General features: G+C 43.3%; 1 protein-coding gene across 1 annotated transcript in view; it reads left to right on the top strand.

The window, feature by feature from the left end:
* dgkh (diacylglycerol kinase, eta) overlaps nucleotides 1-27,390 on the top strand; it is a 675,016-nt gene that overhangs the window by 505,990 nt on the left and 141,636 nt on the right. Inside the window, 2 exon segments of the mRNA XM_078559610.1 lie at nucleotides 14,144-14,426; nucleotides 21,765-21,773. Coding sequence (XP_078415736.1) covers nucleotides 14,144-14,426; nucleotides 21,765-21,773 — 292 coding nt within the window.

Genomic DNA, 27,390 nt, shown 5'->3' with positions numbered 1-27,390 from the left:
GGCCTACTCCTACTCCTAGTTTCTATGTTTCTAATACAGCACTGTGGCAGAAGGTTGTGCAGGAAGGCTTGAACCCATTGTGCAGGCAGAATTCCCATTGCAGTAGCAAGGGAGTGCCCTCTTTTGGAGGTGACATTAAAATAAGGTTCCGTCTACTCTCTTAACTGGATGTTAAAAGATCATTACTTTAAAGAAGATCAGTAGAATTCTCCCCAGTGTCCTGCTCGACATTTATCCCTCAACCAGCAGACCCCACAGCCAACAAACAGATTATCTGGTCATTTATCACATTGCAGTTTGTGGGATTTTGTTGAACACAAATTGGCTGCTGCATTTTCTACATTATAACGGTGACTACACTTCTAAAGTGCTTTGTTGTTTATAAAGTACTTTTGAACACCCTGAGGATATGAAGGGCAATATATAAATGTGATGTCTTTTGCTTTCTGAATGCTTAACCCAGTCATACTATATCTCTCTGTGTGGTAGCCATTAACCCATTCATTTTACAAGTTAATGTTTGCTTAAAAATAGCATGCACAATGTGTTAAGCATCAGGGTGACGTTTACCAACCCAGAATTTCTGCCATATATTAGGCGAAGAGCTTCTGGTTGGCATGATGCTTTTGAAGGGATGTTCTGATGGTTAAGATCCATTTGTGGCCATTCTTTCAGTGGTTAAGGTGTTCTTTCTTTACCTAAAGCTAACTTCAAACACTTAATCAGAATAACGACCAACACCCTGTAATCTTAGTAAAAGGCAGCCCAGAGAAGGTTCACTAGTTTGATTACTGGGTTGAGCGATTTGTCTTGTGGGGAAAGGTTGAGCCCATACTCATTGGAGCTTAGAAGAATGAGAAGTGATCTGATTAAAACATATAAGATTCTGAGGTCAAGTAACGGGAGATGCTGAGAGGATGGACCAGATTTTCGCAAAGTCAGAAAGACACTGGAGACCTTTAAAAATGGCGGGCAGGACCCAGATGCAGAAGCCCTGCCACCATTTCCGACTGACCCAATTTTTGCCGGTAAGGGAAAAGGAACAGGCTGTGATTCCCACAGGAAGAAACTGGAAAACAGCAAGACCATTTGAGTTTAGTGCCGAATTCAACAGGCCTTACTTTGGCTGTTCCAAGGGCCTTGACCCACGAATTGGGTGTCATAAATTGATGGAGTAGATGTAAATGCTCTTGAAGGGAGGATAAGGTCTGTATAATTGTTATGATTTGAAGTTTTGTTTAAATTCCCTGCTCTTTAATCTTTAAAAAAGTTGTAACTATCACTGAGAAGTTTAAAAAAAAACCCTCAGTCTGTCAGTCAAAGCCACCTAGCAATTAGATGCAGGTTAGGGAAAAAATAGCATCTGGTCGTGCAGTTTCAATAGCATTCTTTGTTTACATTTTCCCAAGGGCTACAATTATGCCATTATGAATGCTCAGCTGCATTTCAAAAACTACAATCATCTGAGCAGTGGGTACTGAATTCACAGTTTGATAGTTTAAAGAGGCTATTCAAGAATTAGTTGTCTTTAATGTGGGGACTGAATAGAAGTTTGTTTTTGTAAGAGATGAACCACCTGTGATTTATAAAGCTGTAAATGGATTTTATGAATGGGAGTTATTTTTCACTATCAAGTGTGTAGGAATGAGAGCTGTATTAGATTGTTAGAAGTTTTTTTTCATCTCCATGTGGCTCTTGAGGCCTGCCCATGGTGGATACTGGGAGAGTGGCAATGGAGGTGGCATGGAGAGTATGAAGGGCCTGGGAAAATGGTTGGCATTGAGTTGGCAAGGAGGGTATGGGGGCCATGTGGAGTGGATGGGGGCACGAGTTGGCATTAAATTAACATGGAGGTGACATGGAATGTATGGGGGGGAATGGGTTGGTAGGTATGAGGGGTGAGGGCTGGAGGGCCTAACAACCTCTAAAACAAACTAGGATGAAGTTCCAGAGACCAGGCACCAGCCCTCCACTGTGGCCACCAATGCTCTGCCCCTGGGATCGGGAGGTCCAATTTCATTCAGCACCCAACCCTGCACCGTTCCCACCAACCATTCAGTGACAGTGAAGGAACAGTGATATATTTTCCAAGTCAGGATGGTGAGTGGCTTGGAAGGGAACTTTCAGGTGGTGGTGTCCAATGCATCTGCTGCCCTTGTCCTTCTAGGTTTGGAAGGTGCTGTTGAAGGAGTTACATGAATCACAAGAAGTTAGCATGCAGATGCAGGTACAGTAAGTGATTAGGAAGGCAAATGGAATGTTGGCATTTATTGCAAGGGGAATGGGATATGAAAGTAAAGAATTTTTACTGCAGCTGTACAGGGCCTTGGTGAGACCATATCTAGAATATTGTGTAGAAATTTGGTCTCCTTATTTGAAAAAAGATATAATTGCGTTAAAAGCAGTTCAGAGAAGATTCACTTGACTCATTTCTGGGATGAAGGGCTTATCTTATGAAGAAAGGCTAGACAAGTGGAGTTTAGAAGAATGAGAGGTGATCTTATTGAAACATACAAGATCCTGAGGGGACTTGATAGGGTAGATACCGGGCGAATGTTTCCACTTGTAGGAGAGACTAGAACCAGGGAATACATTTTGAGAATAAGAGGTCCACCGTTTAAGATTGAGATGAGGAGAATTTTTTTCTCTTGAAGAGCCATTAGTTGTGGAATTCCCTTCCTCAGAAAGCAGTGGAGGTTGGGTCATTGAATTTATTCAAGGCTGAATTAGACAGATTTTTGATGGTCAAGAGAGTTGAGGGTTATGAGGGGCAGAAGGCAAAGTGGAGCTGAGACACAATGCGATCAGCCATGATCTTATTGAATGGTGGAGCAGGCTTGAAGGGCCGAATGGCCTGCTTCTAAGTCCTATGTTCCTATATTCCTATTTTAAAATCAGGAGCTACATTTAGAAGAGAATATTTAACCCTAACTGGCCAAAGCAGAAAAGGCAGTGACTGACAGCAAGTCAATCATCAGTTTAAAGACCAAGAAATGTTAATATTTTGGGCTTAAACCTTATTGAAGGAGCATGTTATTTATGAGATGTAGGAACAATAACAATATAAATCTTTTTACTATGAGGTTGAATGCACGACCAGCTTAGTGGTTGAAGCAGAGAGTGTGTGAACACTTTAGAATAATTTGAATAGCTGGGCGAAGGAAAAGGTGATGAAATGAAATGGATTTAGAATATGATTTGTGTGGACTGGTTGGACCAAATAGCTTTTTTAACCGTTGTGATTTCTATATAATTCTAAATCTATACAATTCACATTTAATACTGCTGGCTGCCCTCCTTTGGCTGCTTACTTAGCTCAAGAACCTGAAGAACAGTTAGAGCCAGAGGAGATTACAGAGATTGAAAAGCGTGAGGCCATGCTTGGATTTGAAAACAAAGATGAGAATTTTGGAATTGATTCCTTTGTCAGCACATTCTTAGGACTGAATTCCTTGTAGCCATGTTGTGAGAACTGATTCCCATATCTTAACAAGACCCAATTTTCATGGGACAAAAACAAAAATAGCTGGAAAAACTCAGCAGGTCTGACAGCATTTGCGGAGAGGAACACAGTTAATGTTTCGAGTCCGTATGACTCTTCATCAGAACTAAAGAAATATAGAGGTGTGGTGAAATATAAGCTGATTGAGGGGGTGGGACAGGTGGAGCTGGATAGAGGGCCAGTGATAGATGGAGGCAAAGAAGAGATTGCCAAAGGTGTCGTAGACAAAAGGACTAAGGGGTGTTGACGGTGGTGATATTATCTAAGGAATGTGCTAATGGTGACATTAAGGGTAGAAAGCAGGACAAGCAAGTGACAGATGGCCCTAGTGGGGGTGGGGTGGGGGGAAGGGATCGAAATGAGCTAAAAGATGGAGATAAAACAATAGATCGAAATAAATTTAAAAATAGGAAAAGGAATGGGAAAAGAAAAATATATTTTAAAAATTATAAATTATTGGAAAAAGGGGGATCGGAAAGTGGGTGGGGATGGAGGAGAGATTTCGTGATCTGAAGTTGTTGAACTCAATGTTAAGTCCGGAAGGCTGTAGAGTGCCTAGTCGGAAGATGAGGTGCTGTTTCTCCAGTTTGTGTTGAGTTTCACTGGAACATTGCAGCAGGCCAAGGACGGACGTGTGGGCTTGAGAGCAGGGTGGTGTGTTAAAATGACAAGCGACAGGAAGGTCTGGGTCATGCTTGCGGACAGACCGAAGGTGTTCCGCAAAGCGGTCACCTAGTCTGCATTTGGTTTCTCCAATGTAGAGGAGGCCGCATTGGGAGCAGCGAATGCAGTAGACTAAATTGAGGGAAGTGCAAGTGAAGTGCTGCTTCACTTGAAAGGAGTGTTTGGGCCCTTGGAAGGTGAGGAGGGAGGAAGTAAAGGGGCAGGTGTTGCACCTTCTGCGGTTGCATGGGAAGGTGCTGTGGGAGGGGGTTGAGGTGTACGGGATGATGGAGGAGTGGACCAGGGTGTCCCAGAGGGAACAATCCCTGCGGAATGCTGCCGGAGGGGTGAAGGGAAGATGTGTTTGGTGGTGGCATCACGCTGAAGTTGACAGAAAAGGCGGAGGATGATCCTTTGAATGCGGAGGCTGGTGGGGTGATAAGTGAGGACAAGGGGGACCCTATCATGTTTCTGGGAAGGAGAGGAAGGAGTGAGGGCGGATGCGCAGGAGATGGGCCGGACATGGTTGAGGGCCCTGTCAACCACCATGGGTGGAAAACCTTGGCTAAGGAAGAAGGAAGACATGTCAGAGGAACTGTTTTGGAAAGTGGCATCATCAGAACAGATGCGACGGAGGCGAAGGAACTGAGAGAATGGGATGGAGTCCTTACAGGAAGCGGGGTGTGAGGAGCTGTAGTCGAGGTAGCTGTGAGAGTCGGTAGGCTTGTAATGAATATTGGTGGACAGTCTATCACCAGAAATTGAGACAGAAAGGTCAAGGAAGGGGAGAGAAGTGTCAGTGATGGACCATGTGAAAATGATGGAAGGGTGGAAATTGGAAGCAAAATTAATCAATTTTTCCAGGTCCAGATGAGAGCATGAAGTGGCACCGAAACAGTCATCGATGTACCGGAGAAAGAGTTGTGGGAGGTGGCCTGAGTCGGACTGGAACAAGGAATGTTCCACATACCCTATAAAGAGGCAGGCATAACTGGGGCCCCTGCGGGTACCCACAGCCACACTTTTTTTATTTGGAGGAAGTGAGACAAGCTTAAGGAGTAATTGTTCAGTGAGAAAACAAGTTCAGCCAGATGGAGGAGAGTAGTGGTAGATGGGGATTGTTCGGGCCTCTGTTCGAGGAAGAAGCTGAGAGCACTCAGACCATCCCGGTGGGGAATGGAAGTGTAGAGGGATTGGACGTCCATGGTGAAGAGGAGGCAGTTGGGGCCAGGGAACTGGAAATTGTTGATGTGATGTAAGGTGTCAGAGGAATCACGGATGTAGGTGGGAAGGGACTGGACAAGGGGAGAGAGAATGGAGTCAAGATAGGAAGTGGGGCAGGAACAGGCTGACACGATCGGTCTGCCGGGACAGTCCTGTTTGTGGATTTTGGGTAGGAGGTAGAAGTGGACCGTCCGATGTTGGGAGACTATCAGGTTGGAAACTGTGGAGGGAAGATCTCCAGAGGAGATGAGGTCAGTGACAGTCCTGGAAACAATGGCTTGATGTTCAGTGGTGGGGTCATGGTCCAGGGGGAGGTAGGAGGAAGTGTCTGCAAGTTGACGCTCAGCCTCTGTGAGGTAGAGGTCAGTGCACCAGACAACAACAGCACCACCCTTGTCAGCAGGTTTGATGACAAAGTCAGGGTTGGACCTGAGAGAACGGAGTGCAGCAAGTTCAAAGAGAGACAGGTTAGAGTGGGTGAGAGGAGCAGAGAAATTGAGATGACTGATGTCACGCTGACATTTCTCAATGAAAAGGTCAAGAGCAGGTAAGAATCCACAGGGAGGTGTCCAGGTGCAGGGAGAATATTGGAGGCGGGTAAGAGGATCTGTTGAATGGGGAGAGGACTCCTGCCCAAAGAAATGAGCACGGAGATGAAGGCGGCGGAAGAAGAGTTTAGCATCGTGCCGAGCCCGAAATTCATTGAGGTGAGGGCGTAAGGGTATGAAATTGAGTTCTTTGCTGAGCCCTGAACGTTCAGCATCAGAGAGGGGAAGGTCAGGGGGTATGGTGAATACACGGCCGGGGCTGGGATTGGAAGATGGGATGGGGACAGAGGGACAGGCAGGGGTGGAGGGTCCTGGATGGGTGTTGGTGTTGATGGGTTGTTGGAGCTTGCATTCCTTTGCACCTGAAAGAAAGAGACAAAGTTTCTTGTTGAGGTGTCGGATAAGATGAAGAATAAAATGAAACTGGGGGCAAGGACAGCTTATAGATAGGGTGAATCAGTGCTGCTGGATGGAGAGGTCGAGTGTGTTCATATGGCGGTGCATGGCACTGAGTGTGGATCTCAGGATGTGACGGGAACAGCAGTCCGAGGAGCGTTGTATGTCCCCGAGATACCTGTAATCCTGGGTGGGTTCGAAACATGAGGGGTGGAACTTCAGTTGGAATCCACATGGGGTAAGTCGGAGGCGGAGACAGTCACTAAGGAAGGAAATATGGCTGTGAAAGCAAGTTTTAGGAAACACCTTGTCAAACACCAGGAGAGAAATGGAAAGCAATGAAGGTGAACAGGGCAAAAGAGACAAGCGGAAATCCTGTCGGAGAGAAGAACAAGGTAGGCATTCTTGGAAGAGAAGTGGCAGTCAATAAAACACTAAGATAAAAGCAAAATACTGTGGCTGCTGGAAATCTGAAACAAAAACAAAAATAGCTGGAAAAACTCAGCAGGCCTGACAGCATCTACGGAGAGGAACACAGTTAATGTTTCGAGACTCTTCATCAGAACTAAAGAAATATAGAGATGTGGTGAAATATAAGCTGGTTGAGGGGGGTGGGAAAGGTAGAGCTGTCTATCTGCCTGGGCATTTGTTGTTGCTGGATGATAAAGAAGCTAGGCTTGGCTATAAAATGGAGGATCTGTTTGTCTTTACTGGCTGCACTCACACCTTGTAACAGAAGTATTAATCACTGCAATTGATCTCAGGGAAATGTATTAAAATCAGCAGAAGGTTTCTTCCCTGTTGCCCAGGCAACATGTGGAAAACACTTTTTTTCATAGTCCATTTTTATGATCTGGAATGCACTGTCTGAAAGGGTGATGAAAGCAGATTTAATTGTAATTTTCAACAGGAAATTGGATGTATACTAGAAAAGGAAACATTGGCAGGGCTGTATTGAAAGAGCAGGAGATTGGGACCAATTGGATAGCTCTTTCAAAGAGCTGGCACAGGCGCATTGGAGTAAATGGCCTCCTTCTGTGCTGTATAATTCTGTGAGAGCTAAGAGACAATATAAAACTAAAAGGAAAAACATAGGAAAATGCAAAAAACTAACACAGACACTCGGAGAGATCACCAACAACACAAAGTCACAAAACCAATAGTGAGTGCTAATAAAATAGGAACCTGAAAAGAGATTTGCAAGGGATATGAAAATCAACGCTCTTTTTTTACTGTTGTATTGAGACAAAGATGGTGGTCAGCAGCACTGTGGGTCCCTTGAAACCAGATGATGATCTTATCAATGAAAAGAAGGAATGGCAGGCATGTTGAATAATTATAGCAGAGGAAGACGTCAGCATGTCAGACATCCCAAGGAAACTATCATTGAATCAGGGATGGGAATTCACCAAAATTAATCTAAGCAAAATAACTGCAATGAAGACAATAATGGCACTAAACAGTGACGCATCCCTAGGGCCAGATGGTTTCAATTCCAGGGTTTTTAAGGAAGTAGATAAGAAGATTGCCCTAACTATAGTCTGTCAAATAAAAACAGAAAATGCTGGAAAAGCTCAGCAGGTCTGACTGTTTTTATTTCAGATTTCCAGCTTCTGCAGCATTTTGGTTTTGCTCAGTGTATAATCTTTCAAAGTTCTCTCAATTCAGGAACCCTCCTTTAGATTCAAAAATCATGCTTGTCACTCTGCTGTTTAAGAAAGATGGGAAGAAAAAATTATAGGCAAGTTAGCCAAACATCTGTTAGACTAGTAGGGCAGAATTTTCAATCTCTGGAGGAGGTCAGCTTGGAGGTGGCTGAGCGATATTCCAGCTCTCCAATCCAGTCTCACCTCCCAGCAATTTTGATTTTTGACAGAGGCATCATGACTGGAGGATTGACAAACACCTTGAACACAGTGATTCAGCATGTAAATGAGGCACTTAGCTTTCTGCTCTTTAACAGGATACTATCTTTGACTGCAGGCACAGGGACCATGGGTCACAACCACATCCCTAAGTAGGAGATAGCATTATGGCAGGAGCCAAGTCATAGAGGCAGGCCCATTTAATACCAGTGTACTGAAGAGAGTGGCTCTGAGCTGCTCAGGCAGTTGCACAAAGTGACCGTTGAGAGTGCAAAGGTCTCATGGGTGTAACTCTGTAGCACTGGAACAGATGTGGGAGAGAGAGTCTACAGAGGTATAGGATGGGGTGCTGGGGGTTCCAGGTAGCTGTGACATTGCTTCTGGAGGCAAGGAAGCCAAACAGATTGAGCTACTTGGATTTGGGGACCAATAGTGATGTGCAGGCCACTGGTCTGGGCTAAAAGAATAATGAGCAAGGAGGGAATGAAGGCAGCCTCCTCCAGATAGGGTATCCTGACAAGAATTGACTTCCTGAATCTAACGGAGCATCAGAGCCCCTGAAGAATGCACCTATCAAGGTAGATAGCAGCAGAATTGTGTGCCCTGGATGAAAGGCCTCCAGCCACATTGGCACGCCTACCAGTAGCCATCAAAGTGATTGTGGCGCTGAACTGCTTTACCTCTGAGCCCTTCCAAAGGGTGGCAACAGAGCTCAGTGGTATCTCGCAGTTGGCTGCCCTTCACAGCATGCGGGAGTTCACAGATACCCTGTTTAAAAGGGCATTATATTATATAGACTTCACCAGCAATGAGGCCACACAGGCACAGAGGCCAGAAGGGTTGGCATCTGTTACTGGACCCCCATAAGTGCAGGTGGTTGTTGTCTGCAACTGTATGGCCATCAAGACGCTAAATGGGAAAAGAAATCCCAAGACAGTGACTTGGGGACCCAGGTACAGAAATTATTAAAATGCTGTGAATGGGTATTGAAGATAATCAAAGCGGCTAACAGAATACTGGCCTTTATGCTTACGGCAAAATTCCCCAGGTGGTCTTCCCACTGCCCTACCACCCGCACCTGACTTGTCCACAATTTTACAGGGAGGCGGACGAGCCAGAGGGAGCCTCACAGGCCCCTTTTCCCGATTGGTGACTCCCCTCACCCCCAGAAGGTCTGCTCCTCCTGGCTACTCCCTCCTCCCTGTGTGTCAGTCAAGGCCTAATCCACACCCCCAGGGCCTCCTACCCTGCCCCTTTCCAGCACTTACCTTCCATCTGGATCCTGGCTTTTCTTCACTGACTGCTGTAGTCTTAATCAGATTGGCCGGCACTTCACTGAAGTGGGACTTCCTCCTGAGTGAGGGGCAGAAGTTTCACCTCCAGACAAGTAATGCTCCTCAGAATGTTAAATGGCAGAGGGGCAGTCGACATCAGCAGGTAAGTGTTCTGGTCCAAATCTTTGGGTTGGGGTGGGGGGTGGGGGAGGTGGGAGACACAATGGTGGAATCACACCATACATTAAATTCTGCCCATAGAGAACTAGAAACACCCAAGTGGGTAGAAGTTATTCTACAGATACACAAAGCCCTGGTTAGACCATTAAGATAAAAGGAAAATACTGCGGATGCTGGATATCTGAAACAAAAACAGAAAATGCTCGCAAAACTCAGCAGGTCTTTCAGCATCTGTCGAGAGAGAAACAGAGTTAACGTTTCGAGTCTGTATGGCGTTTTGATCCTTTGAATGCAGAGGCTGGTGGGGTGAAAAGTGAGGACATGGTTTGGGAGGGAGAGGAAGGTGTGAGGACAGAGACGCGGGAGATAGGTCGGAGTTGAGGGCCCTTTTAACCACCATGGGGGGTAAACCTCGGTTAAGGAAGAAGACAGACATGTCAGAAGTGCCGTTTTGGAAAGTGACATCATTGGAACAGATGCGACGGAGGCGAAGGAACTGAGAGAATGGTGTCATACAGACTTGAAATGTTAACTCTGTTTCTCCCTCCACAGATGCTGCCAGACCGGCTGGGTTTTTCCAGCATTTTCTGTTTTTGTTCCTGGTCAGACCACATTTAGAAGACCTTGAGCTGTACTAAGCAGCACAACCTCAGGAGGAAATATTGAGATTGGAGGTGCAATTAGATTCACCGGAATAAGACCTGGGCTTCAAGGGTTGTATTCCCTGGAATTTATAAGGTTAAGGGGTGATTGGATCAAAGCTTTCAGGATGTTAAGGTGACCAGATAGGGCAGATAGAAAAGAACCGTTTCCACAAATTTGGGAGTGTAGAGGCAGAGTCTAATAAATAAGAGCCAGGCCCCTAGGAGTGAAATTAAGAAGCACTTCAAAACACGAAGGGAGGTCGAGGTTTGGAACTTTCTCAAAAGACAATTAACCTGGGATCAATTATTAATTTTAAATCTGAGTTTGATAGATTTTTGTTACCCATCTCGTCCTCCTGCTGAGGTCCCTGGCTGATACCAGTCTTCAGCCGCTTCAATTCACTCCACCTGATATCAAGAAACAGCAGAATGTACTGGATTCTGCAAAGGTTAAGGGCCCTGACAATATTCCAGCAATAGTATTGAAGGTCTGTGCTCCAGGACTAGCCCCCCAACCAGCCAAGCTGTTCCAGTACAGCTGCAACACTGCATCTACCCGGCTATGTGGAAAATTGTCCAGGTATGTCCTGTGCACAAAAAGCAGGACAAATCCAACTCCGCCACTTACCACAGCAACTCCACAATAATACAAAGGCAAAATACTGTGGATGCTAGAAATCTGAAACGAAAACAAAAAATGCTGGAAAAACTCAACAGGTCTGACAGCATCTGTGGAGAGAGAGACAGAGATAATGTTTCGAGTCCGTATGACCCTTCTTCAGATCGGAAGAAGAGTCATATGGACTCGAAACATTATCTCTGTCTCTCCCTTGACAGCAACTCCACCATTGCTAAGATTATGCAATTGAATTCTGCAAAGTGGGCGGTGGGGAGGCTTGAACCCATGACTTACTGACTCTGAGACAAGATTGCAACCTATTGAGCCATGGCTGACTGTAGCAGAGTCTCGGTTGACAGGAAGGCAGATTGGAGAATTGGGTTTGTGAACGGGAGGGCTGTGTACACTGACCTCTACAGCCTTTTCACTTCTACTTTCCGCCTCTCCCTGTGCGAATTTTGGGGTCTCCAAAAGTCACCCTACAGTCCTCAATTAAGTTGAAAATAACCTTGGCGATAGAAAGCATTTGATTCAGGTTTTCCAGCGGTGGGTTAAAATTATTGTTATTCCCCAGAACTAGACGTAAGGCAGTTTGAAATGCAATATACAGTTGGTAGTTTCAGAATTCAGTAAGAACAGCTGGGACCCACAGCATGAGAATATTGTTTTTGTTTCAGCGATGAATTTATTTAGTAGAGAAATGCAGCTAAAGTACTACTTTACATTTTTTAAGAAAAAACCATATCCACATCCCCTCAACTTTTGCACCATCTATCAGTCTCGGTCAGTCTCTAAATAAAGCGTGTCTTCCTGAGGAAGAACTTGTCAAACCTTCTTATGGTCAGGGAAGAGAGAAAAGAGCCAGAAGAGTTTTGAGCGGTAATGCATTTCAGTCTGATTTATGTAATCTGTCATGTTTGTGAAACACATGTTCATGATTATCAAGTCATCTTCGCCCTCAGCCCTCCCCTGATATATCAGTGGGATCATTAACAAGCCTCTGCTTGCTCTGCATGCTGGCATTACTTAAGAAATGGGGAAAACAAAATTTACATTCAGGCGGTGAGGCCAGCGACCGCCCAAAGCAGGGAGGGCCTTTAAATACGTCTTTAAATTGGCAGGCTGGACTCCGCTGACACCATTAAGTCCCGACTGCAATATTAACTGAGACCTGAGCAGTGTGGAAGTGGCTAAACTTGCCAGATACGAATTCAAGACTAGGAGAGGCTCAGAAAACCTGATTTCTTACCACCGTCTCTATCACGCAAACCACTGTCAAAGCCAGGCAGCCGCTTGTATTTTGGACAGTGAGTCTGCCAGTGGCTTGCTAACAAGGCCCTGCAATCAGAATTAATCGAGGTCTCTCTTGGATGGACTAATCACCGACTAGGGACACCTTTCAACCAGAGATTTTGGGTGGCCTCATGGCTGGGATATGGGCTCTGTGGTCAGCACTCCTGTCCCAGTAGAAAAACTAATGGTGCTGTTGAAAGGGCAGGAAAAGAACAGCTGCTTCATTGAGCCTGCCCATATATCCATGGTGGTTGGAGCATCATGACTAAACATTTCCTCCATCCCTTCCCTCTTCCCCACAGTCATGTAACCTCCTGGGAAAGGCCATTAAACCTTGTTTGCCCATTTATTATGTCACAGCCATTGGCCAAGACTGAGTTGTTCAAATCCCAGCGGGGAACTTGAAGCCACTGCCATAACCCATTTTTGCAATTTGTATGTTCCGAGATGCAGGCTTTGAATTCAGTAGTAATGAGACCACAGAGTCTCAAGAGCGTTTTGTAAAACTAAATTAAACATTTATTAATACAAGAAAATTGTAAGCACAAACATATGTCTATAAAATTGCTACTATAATAACGACGAAAATCCCCTAATTAATCAGACTCTCAGTTACACCCATGTTAAGGGAACAGTGAAACTTATAGATTTAACAGACCTCTGGCAAAGCATCTCCTGGACATCTCCATTCAAAATGAGTTTCTTTGAGCTCTGGGTCCTTGCAGACAGCAGCTTGTAGCTTCTCAAACGTGTTGGTTCTTAAAATACCTCTACCTTACACATAATCTCCTTTCTCCTTTATACATATCTTTCTCTTTGAATGTAAATTTTCCATTGTATCACTAGGATTTTAACTTTATCTCTTCTAACAATAACATCCTTTCATTCCAACAATTTTATTAGTAAGCTGAAAAAAAATTAAACACGTTGCTTAGTGTCTTAGTGCAAGATTTCGCCCATTCTTTTGAATGGTTTATTAAAAAATGCAAATTGCCCCCTTGACACCTATGTTTCTAAACTTCCCTATGTTTATCTAATTACCATTTCAAACCTACTGCTTTCTGTGCATCAAAGCCTCTAGACCAGCTGGCTTTAATCCAATTAAGACACACGCACACAAACACCACTAAACTCTATTTTTAAAAATAATTTCCAATAACATTATAGACATTAATATCTCTTCATGACACATTGCAGGGGGTGGTTACAGTCAGTTGGGTGGGTTTAGGGATATGGCGGGTGTCAGCCTGTCAGGATGTTGGGAGGTGGTGGTGTCAGCCAGTCAGTGGGTGGGGTCTGCCAGACAGGATGTTGGTGGGGGAGAGGGATGAGGTGTTGGCAAGTTGGATGTGGGGAGGAGTGACAACCAGTTGGTGGGCTTGTCGGCCGGTTGTTGACCATTTTGGGGGTGGTTTCTGGGATTGGGTGTTGGCAGGTTGGGGGATGGTGGGGGGCTGCAATCGATGGTCAGGAGTTCAGGTCGGGTCGGGGTGGGGAGTCTCATGGGGAGTTGCTGTGGGTTTGTACAATGTTACCTGGAAGGTAGAAGTGGTTTTAATTCTTTTTAATTATCCTAACTTTTTCTGGGTAACTATTGATGTAACACAGCCAGAACCACCTGAAGTATACGATTTAAATCGCAATTTTCGGATGGTTCCCAGTGCAGGGCAATTGCACATCGGAAGTATCTTTAAACCCTGTTCCAGGATTTCAGTCCATCATTTAGGCTGACAGTTCACTGTAGTACTGGCAGGGCGCTGTGTTGAAGCACCATGGGATACTTTGCTGCATTAAAGGCACCATGTAAATGCAAGTTGTTGTTGTTTGTGGCTGCTGCCTTTAAAAATGAAGTCAACTGCTATAAATCCTGCTATAACCTGAAACTGTTAAATTTCTCATTATGGCCTGATGCTATTTATTGCATTCCCTTGCCAGTGTTCGGCGTTGAATGAGAAGCTCGACTCACTGCTGCAGGCTCTGAATGATGAATCTCAGGCCATGACTGGCCACCACTGCTCAACGCCACCCATTGTGGAGGAGGAAGGAGAAGAAGAGGAGTTTAGTGAGGAATCCTTATCTGAGAGCAAGGAACAGGCATTGGAAATGATTCCAGCTCGGTCTTCCACCCAAAAATTCTTCAAACCAAGGGAACAACTTATGCTCCGGGCGAACAGTCTAAAAAAAGCAGTGAGGCAAATCATTGAACAGGCAGAGAAAGGTACAGCTTGTTGAAGCCCAATGTGTTTTTCAGTTACTTGCTTGTTGTCCATTTACCCAAACAGTAGAATTTTGAAAGCTGCATGAAATAGAAAATTCCTGTCTTGAGAAATAATTTCTTTTTGAAATGATTCATTTCCAAGTGACTGAGAGACCCAGTCAACGTTCAGATATCTCCCATATAAATGCTATTTTGTGAACCAATGTAACTTCCTTTCTTTTACTTTTTAGTTTTTCTTTTCTGAAATGAACATGAATAAAGAGCATAACACTGCAGAAAGCCGAGAAGGGAATGGCAAGTGCACAAGGTTAAAATTACAAAGGAAATCAGGAAAGCAAAGAGAGGGCATGAATAAGTATTGGCAAGTGAAATTAAGTGTAAAGGAAATCTCATTTTTTTCCTAATATTACTGTGGGATACTGAAGCAAGCTTATGGAGGCTTGTGTATGTGCTTGTGTCTATTTTAATTAAACTGCAGACAGTCAGCCTGTAAGGTTTGAATCATCAAAAGGAGCTAGATGTAAAACAGGCATTTGAAATGGAGATGGGTAAGCTAGGATGAAATCTCAGCAGATACAGCATGAATGGAGTTTGCATTTTTCGATGAGCTGAGAAGTTGTTTGATTTCCAAAGAGACATGATAAGATGTTTACAAGTGGCAAGATAAATAAGGCAAAGTTATCAAGCTTATTTTTTCTGGAAGTTCTGGCCATAATGACAACATGGAAGATTTTATATTCTGAGAAAAGTAACTTCCAAAGAAAGGTCGAAACAATGGGATTTACAGATCAAAAGGGAGAAATATATTTATGGAAAGCTGTATGGGAGTGGGCGTGTGAGGTTTTGAAGAGTATACTGTGAAGTAGCAGTTTCTAGCCACACTGGAGAAGTTTGCTGTTCTAGCAGCCAAGGTTGTGTTAAAAACCTTTGGAGTTCCATTGTCAAGTGAGAGGGAGAGAGAAGTTGTTAGATATCTCCTTACAGAAACAGCGGGTGCTTGTGTCAATATTGCTGGATGTTTTATAGATTAAGAATCTATTTGGACTGTTGCCTGGAAGGGTTGTGTAGTTGGGAATCTTATTAAGTAAAAATATTTTGGGAACTGCTATAAGACTAAATAACTGTGTAACTGTAATCTTGTGTATGTTTATTTTTTCTTTTGTAAATAATGTTTTGATTTAATCTTTAAAATCTCTAAAGGTGGTAGTGGGCTCATTACTTCTGACTTCAGTGCACAAAGTTTTTCGTAATAAATACAAATTGCAAAATCGTTATGATAGCCTGGCCAAGTTTCTCTCTGGGATTTGGTCAGCCTGGCAAAAGCACCTGGCATATCATAACACAAGGAAAGCCCAAAGATATTTTATAAAGAGCAAGAGGGTAACTAAGGAATGAATAGGGTCAATTAGAAACCAAAAGAGAAACTTTTGTGTGGAGGTCAAAGATGTGGGAATGGTTCTTGATGAATACTTCGCATCTGCCTGCCCAAAAGAGAGGGGCATGCAGATATTGTCGTTGAGGAGGGGGGTGAAATTGCATGGGATATTTGATATTTGCATGGATGAGGATTGCGAACATTGTACAGTTGTTTAAAAAGGGAGGAAGTGATCGACCAAGTAGTTACATGTCAGTCAGCTTAGCCTTGGCTGTAAGCAAATTATTGGAAAAAGTTCTGAGGGACAGTATTAATTGTTATTTAGAAAGGCATGGATTAATCAAGGACAGTCCATGGACACGTGTTAAGGGAATATTGTGCCTCGCTAACTTGATTTTTTTTGAGAAGGTAACAAGGAGTGTTGATGAGGGAAGTGCATTTGATGTAGCCTACATAGAATTTAGTAAGGCTTTTGACAAGGTTCCAAATGGCAAACTGGTCAGAAAACTAAAAGCTCTTGAGATACATGGGAAAGTGGAAAATTGGATCCAAAATTGGCTCAGCCACAGGAAATAACAGGCTATGGTTGGCAGATGTTTCTGTGACTGGAAGACTGTGGAACCCACAGGAAACAGAGCTCAATGCTGGCTGCCTTGCTGTTCGTGGTACATATCAATGACTGGACTTAAATGTAGGGGGACATGATTAAAAAGTTAACAGATGATAAAAAAACTTGGCTGCCTGGTTAATCGTGATCAAGAAAGCTGTCGACTGCATGAAGATATCAATGGACTGGTCAGGTTGATAGAAAAGTAGCAAATGGAATTCAATCTGGAGAAGTGCGGGATAATTCATTTGGGGAGGACAAGCAATGCAAGGGAATCCACAATAAATTGTGAGTTACTGAGAAGTGTAGAAGAGCAAAGGAACTTTCAGGTATATGTCCATAGGATTCCTGAAGGTAGCAGGACAGGTAGATGCTTAAGAAGATAAACAGGATACTTCCCTTTATTAATGAGGCATAGAATATAAGAGCAGGGAGGTTATGTTAGAATTATATGAAATAACTAATTTTAAGACCACAGCTAGAGTATTACGTACAGTTCTGGTTACTGTATTACAGGAAGGATATGCTCATACTAGAGAGGGTACAGAGGAGCTTACGAGGATGTTGCCAGAAATGGAGAATTTTAGCTGCAAGGAAAGATTGGATATGCTAGTTCTTTTCTTTGGAACAGAGGAGCCTGAAGGGAAATTTATTGAGGTGTAGAAAACTGAGGGGCTGAGATGGAGTGGATTGTAAGGACTTATTTCCCTCAGCAGAGAGGTCAATAATCAGGGGACACTGATTTAAAGGAATTGGTAAAAGGTTTAGAGGGAACTGAGAATTTCTTTTCACCCAATGGACTGTAGTGCTCTGGGTCAACTGGGAGAGAAATTATTTCATGCAGTACATGGCACTCCCTGCCCCAGTCAATCTACATAAGTCTGTATAGCACCAATAGAAAAACGTGAATACATTGCTCCCCTGCTATCTGAAAGGGTTGTAGAGGCAGAAACGTAGATAGAAACTAGGAGCAGGAGTAGACCACTCGGCCCTTTGAGCCTGCTCCACCATTCATTATGATCATGGTTGATCATCCAACTCAATTGCCTGCTCCCGCTTTCTCCCCATACCCTTTAATCCCTTTCGCCCCAAGAGCTATATCTAACTCCTTCATGAAAGCATACAATGTTTTGGTCTCAACTACTTTCTGTGGTAACGAATTCCACAGGTTCACCACTCTCTGGGTGAAGAAATTTCTCCTCATCTCAGTCCTAAATGATCTACCCCTGGTTCTGGATTCCCCCACCATCGAGAACATCCTTCCTGCATCCACCCTGTCTAGTCCTGTTAAAATTTTATAGGTTTCTATGAGATCCCCCCTCATTCTTCTGAACTCCAGTGAATATAATCCTAATCGACTCAATCTCTCCTCATATGCCAGTCCCGCCATCCCAGGAATCAGTCGGGTAAACCTTCGCTGCACTCCCTCTATAGCAAGAACATCCTTTCTCAGATAAGGAGACCAAAACTGCACACAATACTCCAGGTGTGGTCTCACCAAGGCCCTGTACAATTGCAGCAAGAAATCCCTGTTCCTGTACTCGAATCCTCTGGCTATGAAGGCCAACATACCATTTGCCTTCTTTACCGCCTGCTGCACCTGCATGCTTACCTTCAGCAAGGACACCCAGGTCTCGTTGCACATTCCCCTCTCTCAATTTATAGCCATTCAGATAATCTGCCTTCCTGTTTTTGCTACCAAAATGGATAACCTCACATTTATCAACATTATACTGCATCTGCCATGCATTTGCCCACTCACACAGCTTGTCAAAATCACACTGAAGCATCTCTGCATCCTCCTCACAGCTCACCTCCCCCCCCCCTCCCAACCCAGCTTTGTGTCATCTGCAAATTTGGAGATATTACATTTAATTCCCTCATCTAAATCATTAATATATGTTGTGAATAACTGGGGTCCCAGCACCGATCCCTGCGGTACCCCACTAGTCACTGCCTGCCATTCGGAAAAAGACCCGTTTATTCCTACTCTTTGTTTCCTGTCTGCCAACCAGTTTTCTATCCATCTCAATACACTACCCCCAATCCCATGCGCTTTAATTTTACACGCCAATCTCTTATGTGGGACTTTGTCGAAAGCCTTCTGAAAGTCCAAATAAACCACATCCACTGGCTCCCCCTCATCAACTTTACATTGTCGAAAAATTCCAGTAGATTTGTCAAGCATGATTTCCTTTTCATAAATCCATGCTAACTCTGTCCGATTCTGCCACTGTTTTCCACGTGCTCAGCTATTAAATCTTTTATAATGGACTCTAGAATTTTCCCCACGACCAACATTAGGCTGACTGGTCTATAATTCCCTGTTTTCTCTCTACCTCCCTTTTTAAACAGTGGGGTTTCATTAGCTATCCTCCAATCTGTAGGAACTGTTCCAGAGTCTATTGAATCTCGGAAGATGACCACCAATGCATCCACCATTTCTAGGGCCGCTTCCTTAAGTACTCTGGGATGTAGATTATCAGGCCCCGGGGATTTATCGGCCTTCAATCCCATCAATTTCCCCAACACCATTTCCCTACTAATATTGATTTCTTTCAGTTCCTCCCTCTCACTAAACCCTGTGTTCCCCAACATTTCTGGTAAGTTATTAGTGTCCTCCTTTGTGAAGACAGAACCAAAGTATGTATTTAGTTGATCAGCCATTTCTTTGTTCCCCATATAAATTCCCCTGTTTCTGACTGTAAGGGACCTACATTTGTCTTCACCAATCTTTTTCTCTTCACATACCTATTGAAACTTACACCATTAATTAGTACTTAGTATATACGGCAGAGAAACAAGCCGTTCAGCCCAACCAGTCCATGCTGGTGTGGATGCTCCACTTGAGCCTTCTCCCATCTCCCCTCCTCTAAATCTATCATCATTAACCTCAATTCCCTTCTTCCTCATATCCTTGTCTAGCTTTCCCTTAAATGCATCTATATTATTCAATTCAACCACTCCCTGTAGTAGCGAGTTCCACAATAGCCCCACTCTTTGGGGGGAAAAGTTTCCTCTGAATTTCCTATTGGATTTCTTGGTGACTATCTTATAATGATGGCCTCCAGTTATGCTCTTCCCCAGTGGAGAAAACATTCTCTCTGCATCCACTCAATCAAAAATTTTTATAGCCTTAAAGACCTCTATTAGGTCACCCCTGAACTGCCTTTTTTCAAGAGTAGAGAGACCGAGCCTGTCAATTCTTTCCTGATATATTTTTGGTATAAAACTTGTACGTGTTCTCTGCACCATTTCCAGTGCCTTTGTATCTTGATTGTAATGTAGCAGCCAGAAGTGCACAGATCACTACATAAGTGTGCTGTAATCAAGATTTGACAGAGGTTTAACATAACCTCCCTATTTTTCAACTCTTTCCCTCGAGAAATAAAATCTAGAGCTTGATTTGGTTTTTTTTCAATGTCCTTGCTAAACTGTGGCAAACCTTTTAGTGATGGATGTATTTGTACTTTCCGATCCCACCCAGACTGGCACCTTCCAAATAATAAGTGACCTCCCTATTCTTCCTACTGAAATTTTATCTTCCTACCTCATGTTTATCTGTGTTGAACTTAATTTGCCAATTTTTGGCCACTCTGCAAGTTTATTAATGTCTGTCCTCCTGTAATTCTAACTCAATATTGATTATCCACATGCCCCCACCCACCAATTTTTTGACATCCTTGAATTTAGAAATTGTACTTTTGATTCCAAAGTCCAAATCCTTAATGTAAATTGTGAATAGCTGTGGTCCCAGCACTGATCCTGGTGGAACGCCACTTATTTTTCCTACAACCGATATTCAGTTGACTGGCCTATAATGCTAAAAGTTTAGTTAAGGAAAAAGTGGGACCTATCAGAGATGAAGGTGGAAACTTGTGTGTAGATGCAGAGGCTGTGGGAAGGGTTTTGAATGAATATTTTGTCTCCATATTTACAAAGGAAAGGGAAGATGTAGATACAGTAGTCCAGGAGGAACACTGCGAGATATTGGACAGGATAGTCATAAAGAAAGAGGAAGTACTCGAAGGGTTGAAATACTTGAAAGTTGATAAGTCACCAGGGCCAGATGGATTGTTTCCGAGGCTGCTGGAGGAAGTCAGGGAGGAGATAGCAAATGCTGTGAGGATGATTTTCCAATCTTCACTAGATACAAGGGAGGTACCGGAGGACTAGAGAAATGCAAACGTAGTTCCATTGTTTAAAAAGGAATCAAAGGAAATGCCAAACAATTATAGGCCAGTTATTCTTACATCGGTGGTGAGCAAATTAGTAGGATCAATCCTGAGAGATAGGATTAACAGTCATGTGGAAAGGCATGGACTAGTCAGGGATGGTCAGCATGGATTTGTTAAAGGAAGGTCTTGCCTCACAAATTTGATTGAATTCTTTGAGGAAGTGATAAGAAGGGTTGATGAAGGTAGTGTAGTGGATGTTGTGTACATGGATTTTTGCAAGGCATTTGACAAGGTCCCACATGGCAAATTGGTCAGGAAAGTAAAAGCCCATAGGATTCAGGGTAATGTGGCAAACTGGATAAGATGTTGGCTTTGTAACAGGAAACAAAGGGTAATGGTCGATGGATGCCCTTGCGAATGGAAAGTTGTCTCAAGCGGTGTTCCACAGGGCTCGGTGTTGGGACCCTTGCTGTTTGTGTTATATATTAACGATTTGGACGTGAATGTGGGGGGCACGATTGGGAAATTTGCAGATGACACAAAGATTGGCTGAGTAGTGAATAGTGTAAAGGATAGCCATAATTTCCAAAACGGTATAGATGGGTTGGTGGAGTGGGTGGTAAAGTGGCAGATGGATTTTAACATAGAGAAGTGTGAGATCATACAGTTAGGGAGGTCAAACAGTTACAGGGATTACGAAATAAATGGGAATATACTAAGAGGGGTAGATGAAATGAGAGATCTTGGCATACAAGTACACAGGTCCCTGAAGGCAGCGGTTCAAGTAGACAAGGTTGTAAAGAAGTCATATGGAATGCTCTCCTTCATTGACAGAGGTGTAGAATTAAAAGTAAGGATATAATGTTGGAATTGTATAAAACACTGGTGAGGCCACAACTGGAGTATTGTGTGCAGTTCTGGTCACCACATTACAGGAAGGACGTAATAGCTCTGGAGAAAGCGTAGAGGAGGTTTACAAGAATGTTGCCAGGGTTAGAAAAGAGTAGCTACGAGGAGAGATTGGATAGGTTGGGGTTATTTTCCTTAGAACAAAGAAGGCTGAGGGGTGACTTGATTGAGTTGTACAAAATTATGAGGGGAATAGATAGAGTGGACAGGATAAAATTGTTTCCTTTGATGGAGAATTCTAGAACCAGGGGATATAGATTCAAGATAAGTGGCAGATGGTGTAGGGGGGACATGAGGAAGAACTTTTTTATGCAGAGTGTAGTGGGTGTCTGGAATTCGCTGCCCAAGTTGGTGGTAGAGGCAGAAATTTTAAACTCTTAAAAAGTACCTGGATCTGCACCTTAAGTGCTGTAAACTGCAGGGCTATGGGCCGGGTGCAGGAAGGTGGGATTAGAAAGGGCACCTGGATGCCCTCAGGCTGGCATGGACAAGATGGGCCGAATGGCCTCCTTCTGTGCTGTAACTTTTCTATGGTTCTATAATTCCCTGGACATGTTCTATGCTGTCCTTTAATATAGGAATAGCATTAGCTATTCACCTGTCCTCCAGCTCTATACCTTTTCTCATGAATGAAAGGGAATGGAGGACAATAGAAGATCCCTCGTGGTTGAGTTGAGCCATTTTTGCAATTAAGAGTGTTTAAATGGGATGAGCTGGAAAATGGGATTAGGCTGGATGGCTCTTTTACAGCCAGCACAGACACGATGATCCGAATGGCCACTTTCTGTGCTGTGAATCTCTGTTTCTGTGAATTAATATACAGTAAGATATGGCAGGGCTGCAGTATGGTACTAGATTAGCAATCTGGAATAGTAAATAACGATAATAGTTTTGGACATTTCATTAAAATAACTTCATTATTTGACCCAAAAGCTGCTGGATTGTCTTTATAATTAGAAGGATTTTTAAAATATTTGTTCACGGGATGTGGGCGTCGCTGGCTAGGCTAGCATTTATTGCCCATCCCTAATTGCCCTTGAGAAGGTGGTGGTGAGCTGCCTTCTTGAACCGCTGCAGTCCCTGTGGTGTAGGTATATTGATAGGGTGAGATGAAGTAAGGCGGGAAGAATTATAGGTACTTTGCTTCACTATAGAGGACACAAATAACATCCTGAAATAGCTGTAAATCAGGAAATGGAGGGGAGGGAGAAACTCGGGGAAAATTACAATCACCAGGGAAGTGGTATTGAGCAAATCGTTGGGGCTGCAGGCTGACAAACCCCTAGTTCTGGATGGATTTCACCCTAAGGTATTGAAAGAAGTGGCTAGTGAGATAGTTGATGCACTGGTTATAATTTTCCAAAATTCCCTAGATTCTGGGAAAGTTCCATAAGATTGGAAAATTGAAAATATAACTCCTCTAGTCAAAAAGGGAGGGAGACAGAAAGCAGGACACTATAGGCCAGTTAGCCTAGCATCTGTCATAGGGAAAATGTTAGAAGCTATTATTAAGGGCACTTAGAAAAACTCAAGGCATCAGGCAGAGTCGACATGGTTTTGTAAAAGGGAAATCATGTTTAACCAATTTATTGGAGTTCTTTGAAGGAGTTACATGTGCTGTAGATAAAGGGGAACCAATGGACGTACTGTACTTAGATTTCCAGAAGGCATTTGATTAAGTGCCAAATCAAATGTTATTGCATAAAATAAAAGCTCATGGTGCGGGGGTAACATTTTGGCATGGATAGAAGATTGGCTAGCTAACAGGAAGCAGAGAATTGGCATAAATGGGTCTCCTTCTGGTTGGCAGGATGTGACGAGTGGCATGACTTGGATGAAGGGTCAGATGGTATGGTTGCTAAATTTGCTGACAATACAGAGCTAGGTAGGAAAGTAATTTGTGAAGAGGACGTAAGGAGGCTACAAAGTGACATAGATAGGTTAAGTGAGTGGGCAAAGATCTGGCAAATGGAGTATAATGTGGGCAAATGTGAAATTGCCCATTTTGGCAGGAAGAATGAAAAAGAAGCTTATTATCTAAATAGTGAGAGATTGCAGAGCTCTGAGATTCAGCGGGACCTGGGTGTCCTATTACATGAATAACAAACGGCCAGTATGTAGGTACAGCTGGTAATTAGGAAAACTATTAGAATGCTATCATTTATTGTGAGGGTAATTGATTACAAAGGTAGAGAGGTTATGCTTCAGCTATACAGGGCATTGATTAGACCACATCTGGAGTAGTGTGTACAGTACTGGTCTCCTTATTTAAAGGAAGATGTAAATGCATTGGAAGCAGTTCAGAAAAGGTTTACCAGACTAATACCAGGAATGGGTGGGTTGTCTTATGAGGAAAAGCTGGACAGGTTAGGCTTATAGCCCCATGAATTTAGAAGAGTAAGAGGTGACTTAATTGAAACCTTTAAGACCCTGAGGAGCCTTGACAGGATGGATGTGGAGTGGATGTTTCCTCTTGTGGAAGAGCCTAGAACTAGGGGTCACTGTTTAAAAATAGGGGGTTGCTTATTTAAGACAGAGATGAGGAGAAATTTTTTTCTCTGAGGGTTGTGAGTCTTTGGAACTCTCCCTCAAAAGGCAGTGGAAGCAGAGTCTTTGAATATTTTTAAGGCAGAGCGAGATAGATTCTTGATAAACAAGGGGGTGATAGGTTATCGAAGTTAGGCAGGAATGTGGGGTTGAGGTTACAATCAGATCAGCCATGATCTTATTGCATGGCAGAGGAGGCTCAAGGGGCCGAGTGATCTACTCCTGCTCCTAATTCGTATGTAAGAGGAACATAAACACTGGAATTCACCCCTTGGGCCAAATGACCTGTTTCTGTACAAGTATCTCCTGTTTAAATCGGGTTTTAATAGTGCGTTTTCCTTTTTTAGTGTGGTTTGTAACTTTGGGATGATTTGGGACAAATAGTACTGCCTCCAAATTTGTTTTTACAAGGTGGAAGCATGCTCAATCTTTTCCTCCCATCCACAACCCCCACCCACTAACCCTCCTTGCTGCTTCCCTCCATTTCAAGACAAAACACAAATCACTGGGGTTCATTTCCAGGAAGATGATATAAAGCTTTTCAACTTTCTATTCAACTTTTTTAGAAGCCTAAAACATACTCTGCATGGTTCTGGCCTATGTTACATAAAGGATATAGAAGCACTGGAGAAAATTCAATAAGGATTTATACAGATGACACCAGAACTGAGAGGTTATTATTGTGAGCTGAGAGACTGACCAGGCTGTGACTTGTTTCCCTAGCAAAAAGAATGTGAAGTGGAGCATAGAGGTCTTTGAAATTATATAGAGGGTTGATAGGGCCAACATGGAGAAGATATCTCCACTTATGGAAGATTGAAAACCAGAAGTCATGAATATAAAACAGTCAGTAATAAATTCAATAAGGAACTTGAGAAAATTCACACAGAGATTCCTAAGAATATGGAGTGGCATGGATGCATTTAAAGGGAATCTAATTAAAGCGCATGAAGGAGAAAGGAATGGAATGAATTGTTGATCAGATTCGATAAGCTGTAAGCATATTCGTGTGGACCCCTTGGGTGAAGGGACCAAATGTAAATTTGCTGATGACACAAATATAGTCAGGAAAGTACATTGTCAAGAGGACACAAAGGCCTAAATTTCCCGGTCCCACCTGCCACAAGAATTGTAGTGGATGGGACGGTAATTTGACGGACTAGCAAAAGGTCCGTTGACTTTGCGTGGGAATTTCCAGTCCGGTGGCAGGTGGGACCAGAAAATCCTATCCAAAGAGTCTACAGAAGTATTTAGGTAGATTAAATGAGTGGACAAAAACTTGGCTGATAAATAATAATGTGGGAAAATGGCAGGAAGAATAAACAAACACTATATTATTTAAATGAAGAATGATTGCAGAACTCTACGGTACAGAGGGATCTGGGTGTCCTGGTATATGAATCGCAAAAAGTTAGCCATTTGCCGCAACTGGATACTAGGATGGAAAATGGAATGTTGGCGCTAATTACAAGGGGAATCAAGTCTTCAAGTAGGGAAAGTGTTGCTGCAGTTGTGCAGGGCCTTAGTTAGACCGCATCTACAGTACTTTGTACAGTTTAATCTCCTTGCTTAAGAAAAGATAATAATTTAGAAGCAGTTCAGAGAAGGGTCAGTCGACTAATTCCTATGATGAAGGGGTCAGCTTATGAGGAAGGGTTGAGCAGCTTAGGCCTATACTCATTGGAGTTTGGAAGCATGAGAGGTGATCTTATTGAAACAAATAAGGTCCTGAGGGGACTTGACAGGGTGGATGCTGAGCGGATGTTTCCCTTGAGAGACTAAAACTAGGGGACACAATTTAAAACTAAGGGGTCTCCCATTTAAGACCGAGATGAGGAGGGTCTGTCAGAGGGTCGCTAGTCTGTGGAATTCTCTTCCCCAGAGAGCAGTGGAGACTGGGTCATTGAACATATTCAAGGCTGAGTTAGACACACTTTTTGATCGACAAGGGAATCGAGGGTTATGGGGTGCAGACAGGAAAGTGGAGATGAGACCACAATCCGAGCAGCCATGGTCTTATTGAATGGCAGGCTAGAGGGTGCTACTCCTGCTCCTAATTCTTGTGTGTTCTTGTATAAACAATGGGCATAGACCAGATGGGCCAATTGCCCTGTTTTTGTGCTGTAAATTCTTTGTAAAGACTGTTTTTCCCCAATCCTTTTCCCACAATAATTTACTGCCAGCTGCTATTTCACTTGCATGCAAATTACTTAGCTTAAGAATCCCTCTGGGCCGGTCTTCAGCAGTCCCGAGTTTGGAGTAGGAAAAGGAGCTTCTAGGAAGGGAAGAAACTAAAGGGTGTAATTGTATCTGAAGTGTTTGTTATCCACTTGTCAACATCCAGGAGCTGTTAAACTGAAAGACATGATGGATATTGAGTTAATAGACTTCTTAAAATGACATTGTGCAGTATAAAACTTAGGGCCAAATGGGTTGAATCTAGTATGGCTCAAAGTCGGGGAAATTCTGCCCATCTGTAGCATTCCGTAATCTCTGTGCTGCTGCCAATTGTACATGGAGAAAGAGATGGAATTATTTGTTTGTGTGAAGAGTGTCATCATCTTTAGCTTTGTACAATTATTTATAGCAGATTGACTTATGGTAGCAGTGTTGCCAGTGATACTTTGGAATAATCAGGAGGGATGCAAGTTGAGGGCTGTTGTGAGTTTTTAAGCCACTAAGTGCGGACAGATTTGACAGTAATTCATTTTGCAACAACTGAATACCTCAGACACAGCCACGTTGTGAATCGCAGCTCCTCTGCCACATTGAGGCCTATGTGCAGGTGTGAGGGAATAAGCTCTGAGCACCTTCCATGCAGCCTGATTCCATCCCCATGAGTTGTCCTCTTGTCCCTCCAAAGTAACACAGTGGGACTATTAATGGAGCTCTGAGCCACCAAAGCATGTCAACAGCTAAGTGACTAGAAGAAGCAGCACAAAAATCTTGAATATGTTTGCATCTTTAGACAGACTTCTTCAGAAACACATCTGTCAAAGCACTTGGGCCCCAAGTAACTTTTTATGCTAGTGTGTAGATGAAGTGGTGATAACCAGATGTTACATGGGAAACTGGGTGAAGGACATCAATGCATTTTGAAATTATGAAACTGATGGGCACCAGAGAGAACTGCAGGTAAAAAAAAAATTGCTTGGGGCACAAAATGGGCACAGAATTTTCTCAATCCCAATCTCTTGGGTTTAACCTAATTGATATCTATTTTTGATGTAGAACTAAGTGGAGCAGTTGAAGCTTGTGGGTTTTGGGAGGGAGCTCCCTCCCACAACAGAGAGCACACTGTACCAAACCACTAACTTTATATTCCCAATGAGAACCATTGGGATTGTT

This window comes from Cetorhinus maximus, chromosome 16, assembly GCF_964194155.1.
Source record: "Cetorhinus maximus chromosome 16, sCetMax3.hap1.1, whole genome shotgun sequence".
In the NCBI taxonomy this organism is placed as follows: domain Eukaryota; kingdom Metazoa; phylum Chordata; class Chondrichthyes; order Lamniformes; family Cetorhinidae; genus Cetorhinus; species Cetorhinus maximus.
Note: the sequence above shows the minus strand (reverse complement) of the source record. Positions and strands in the feature narration are given on the sequence as shown.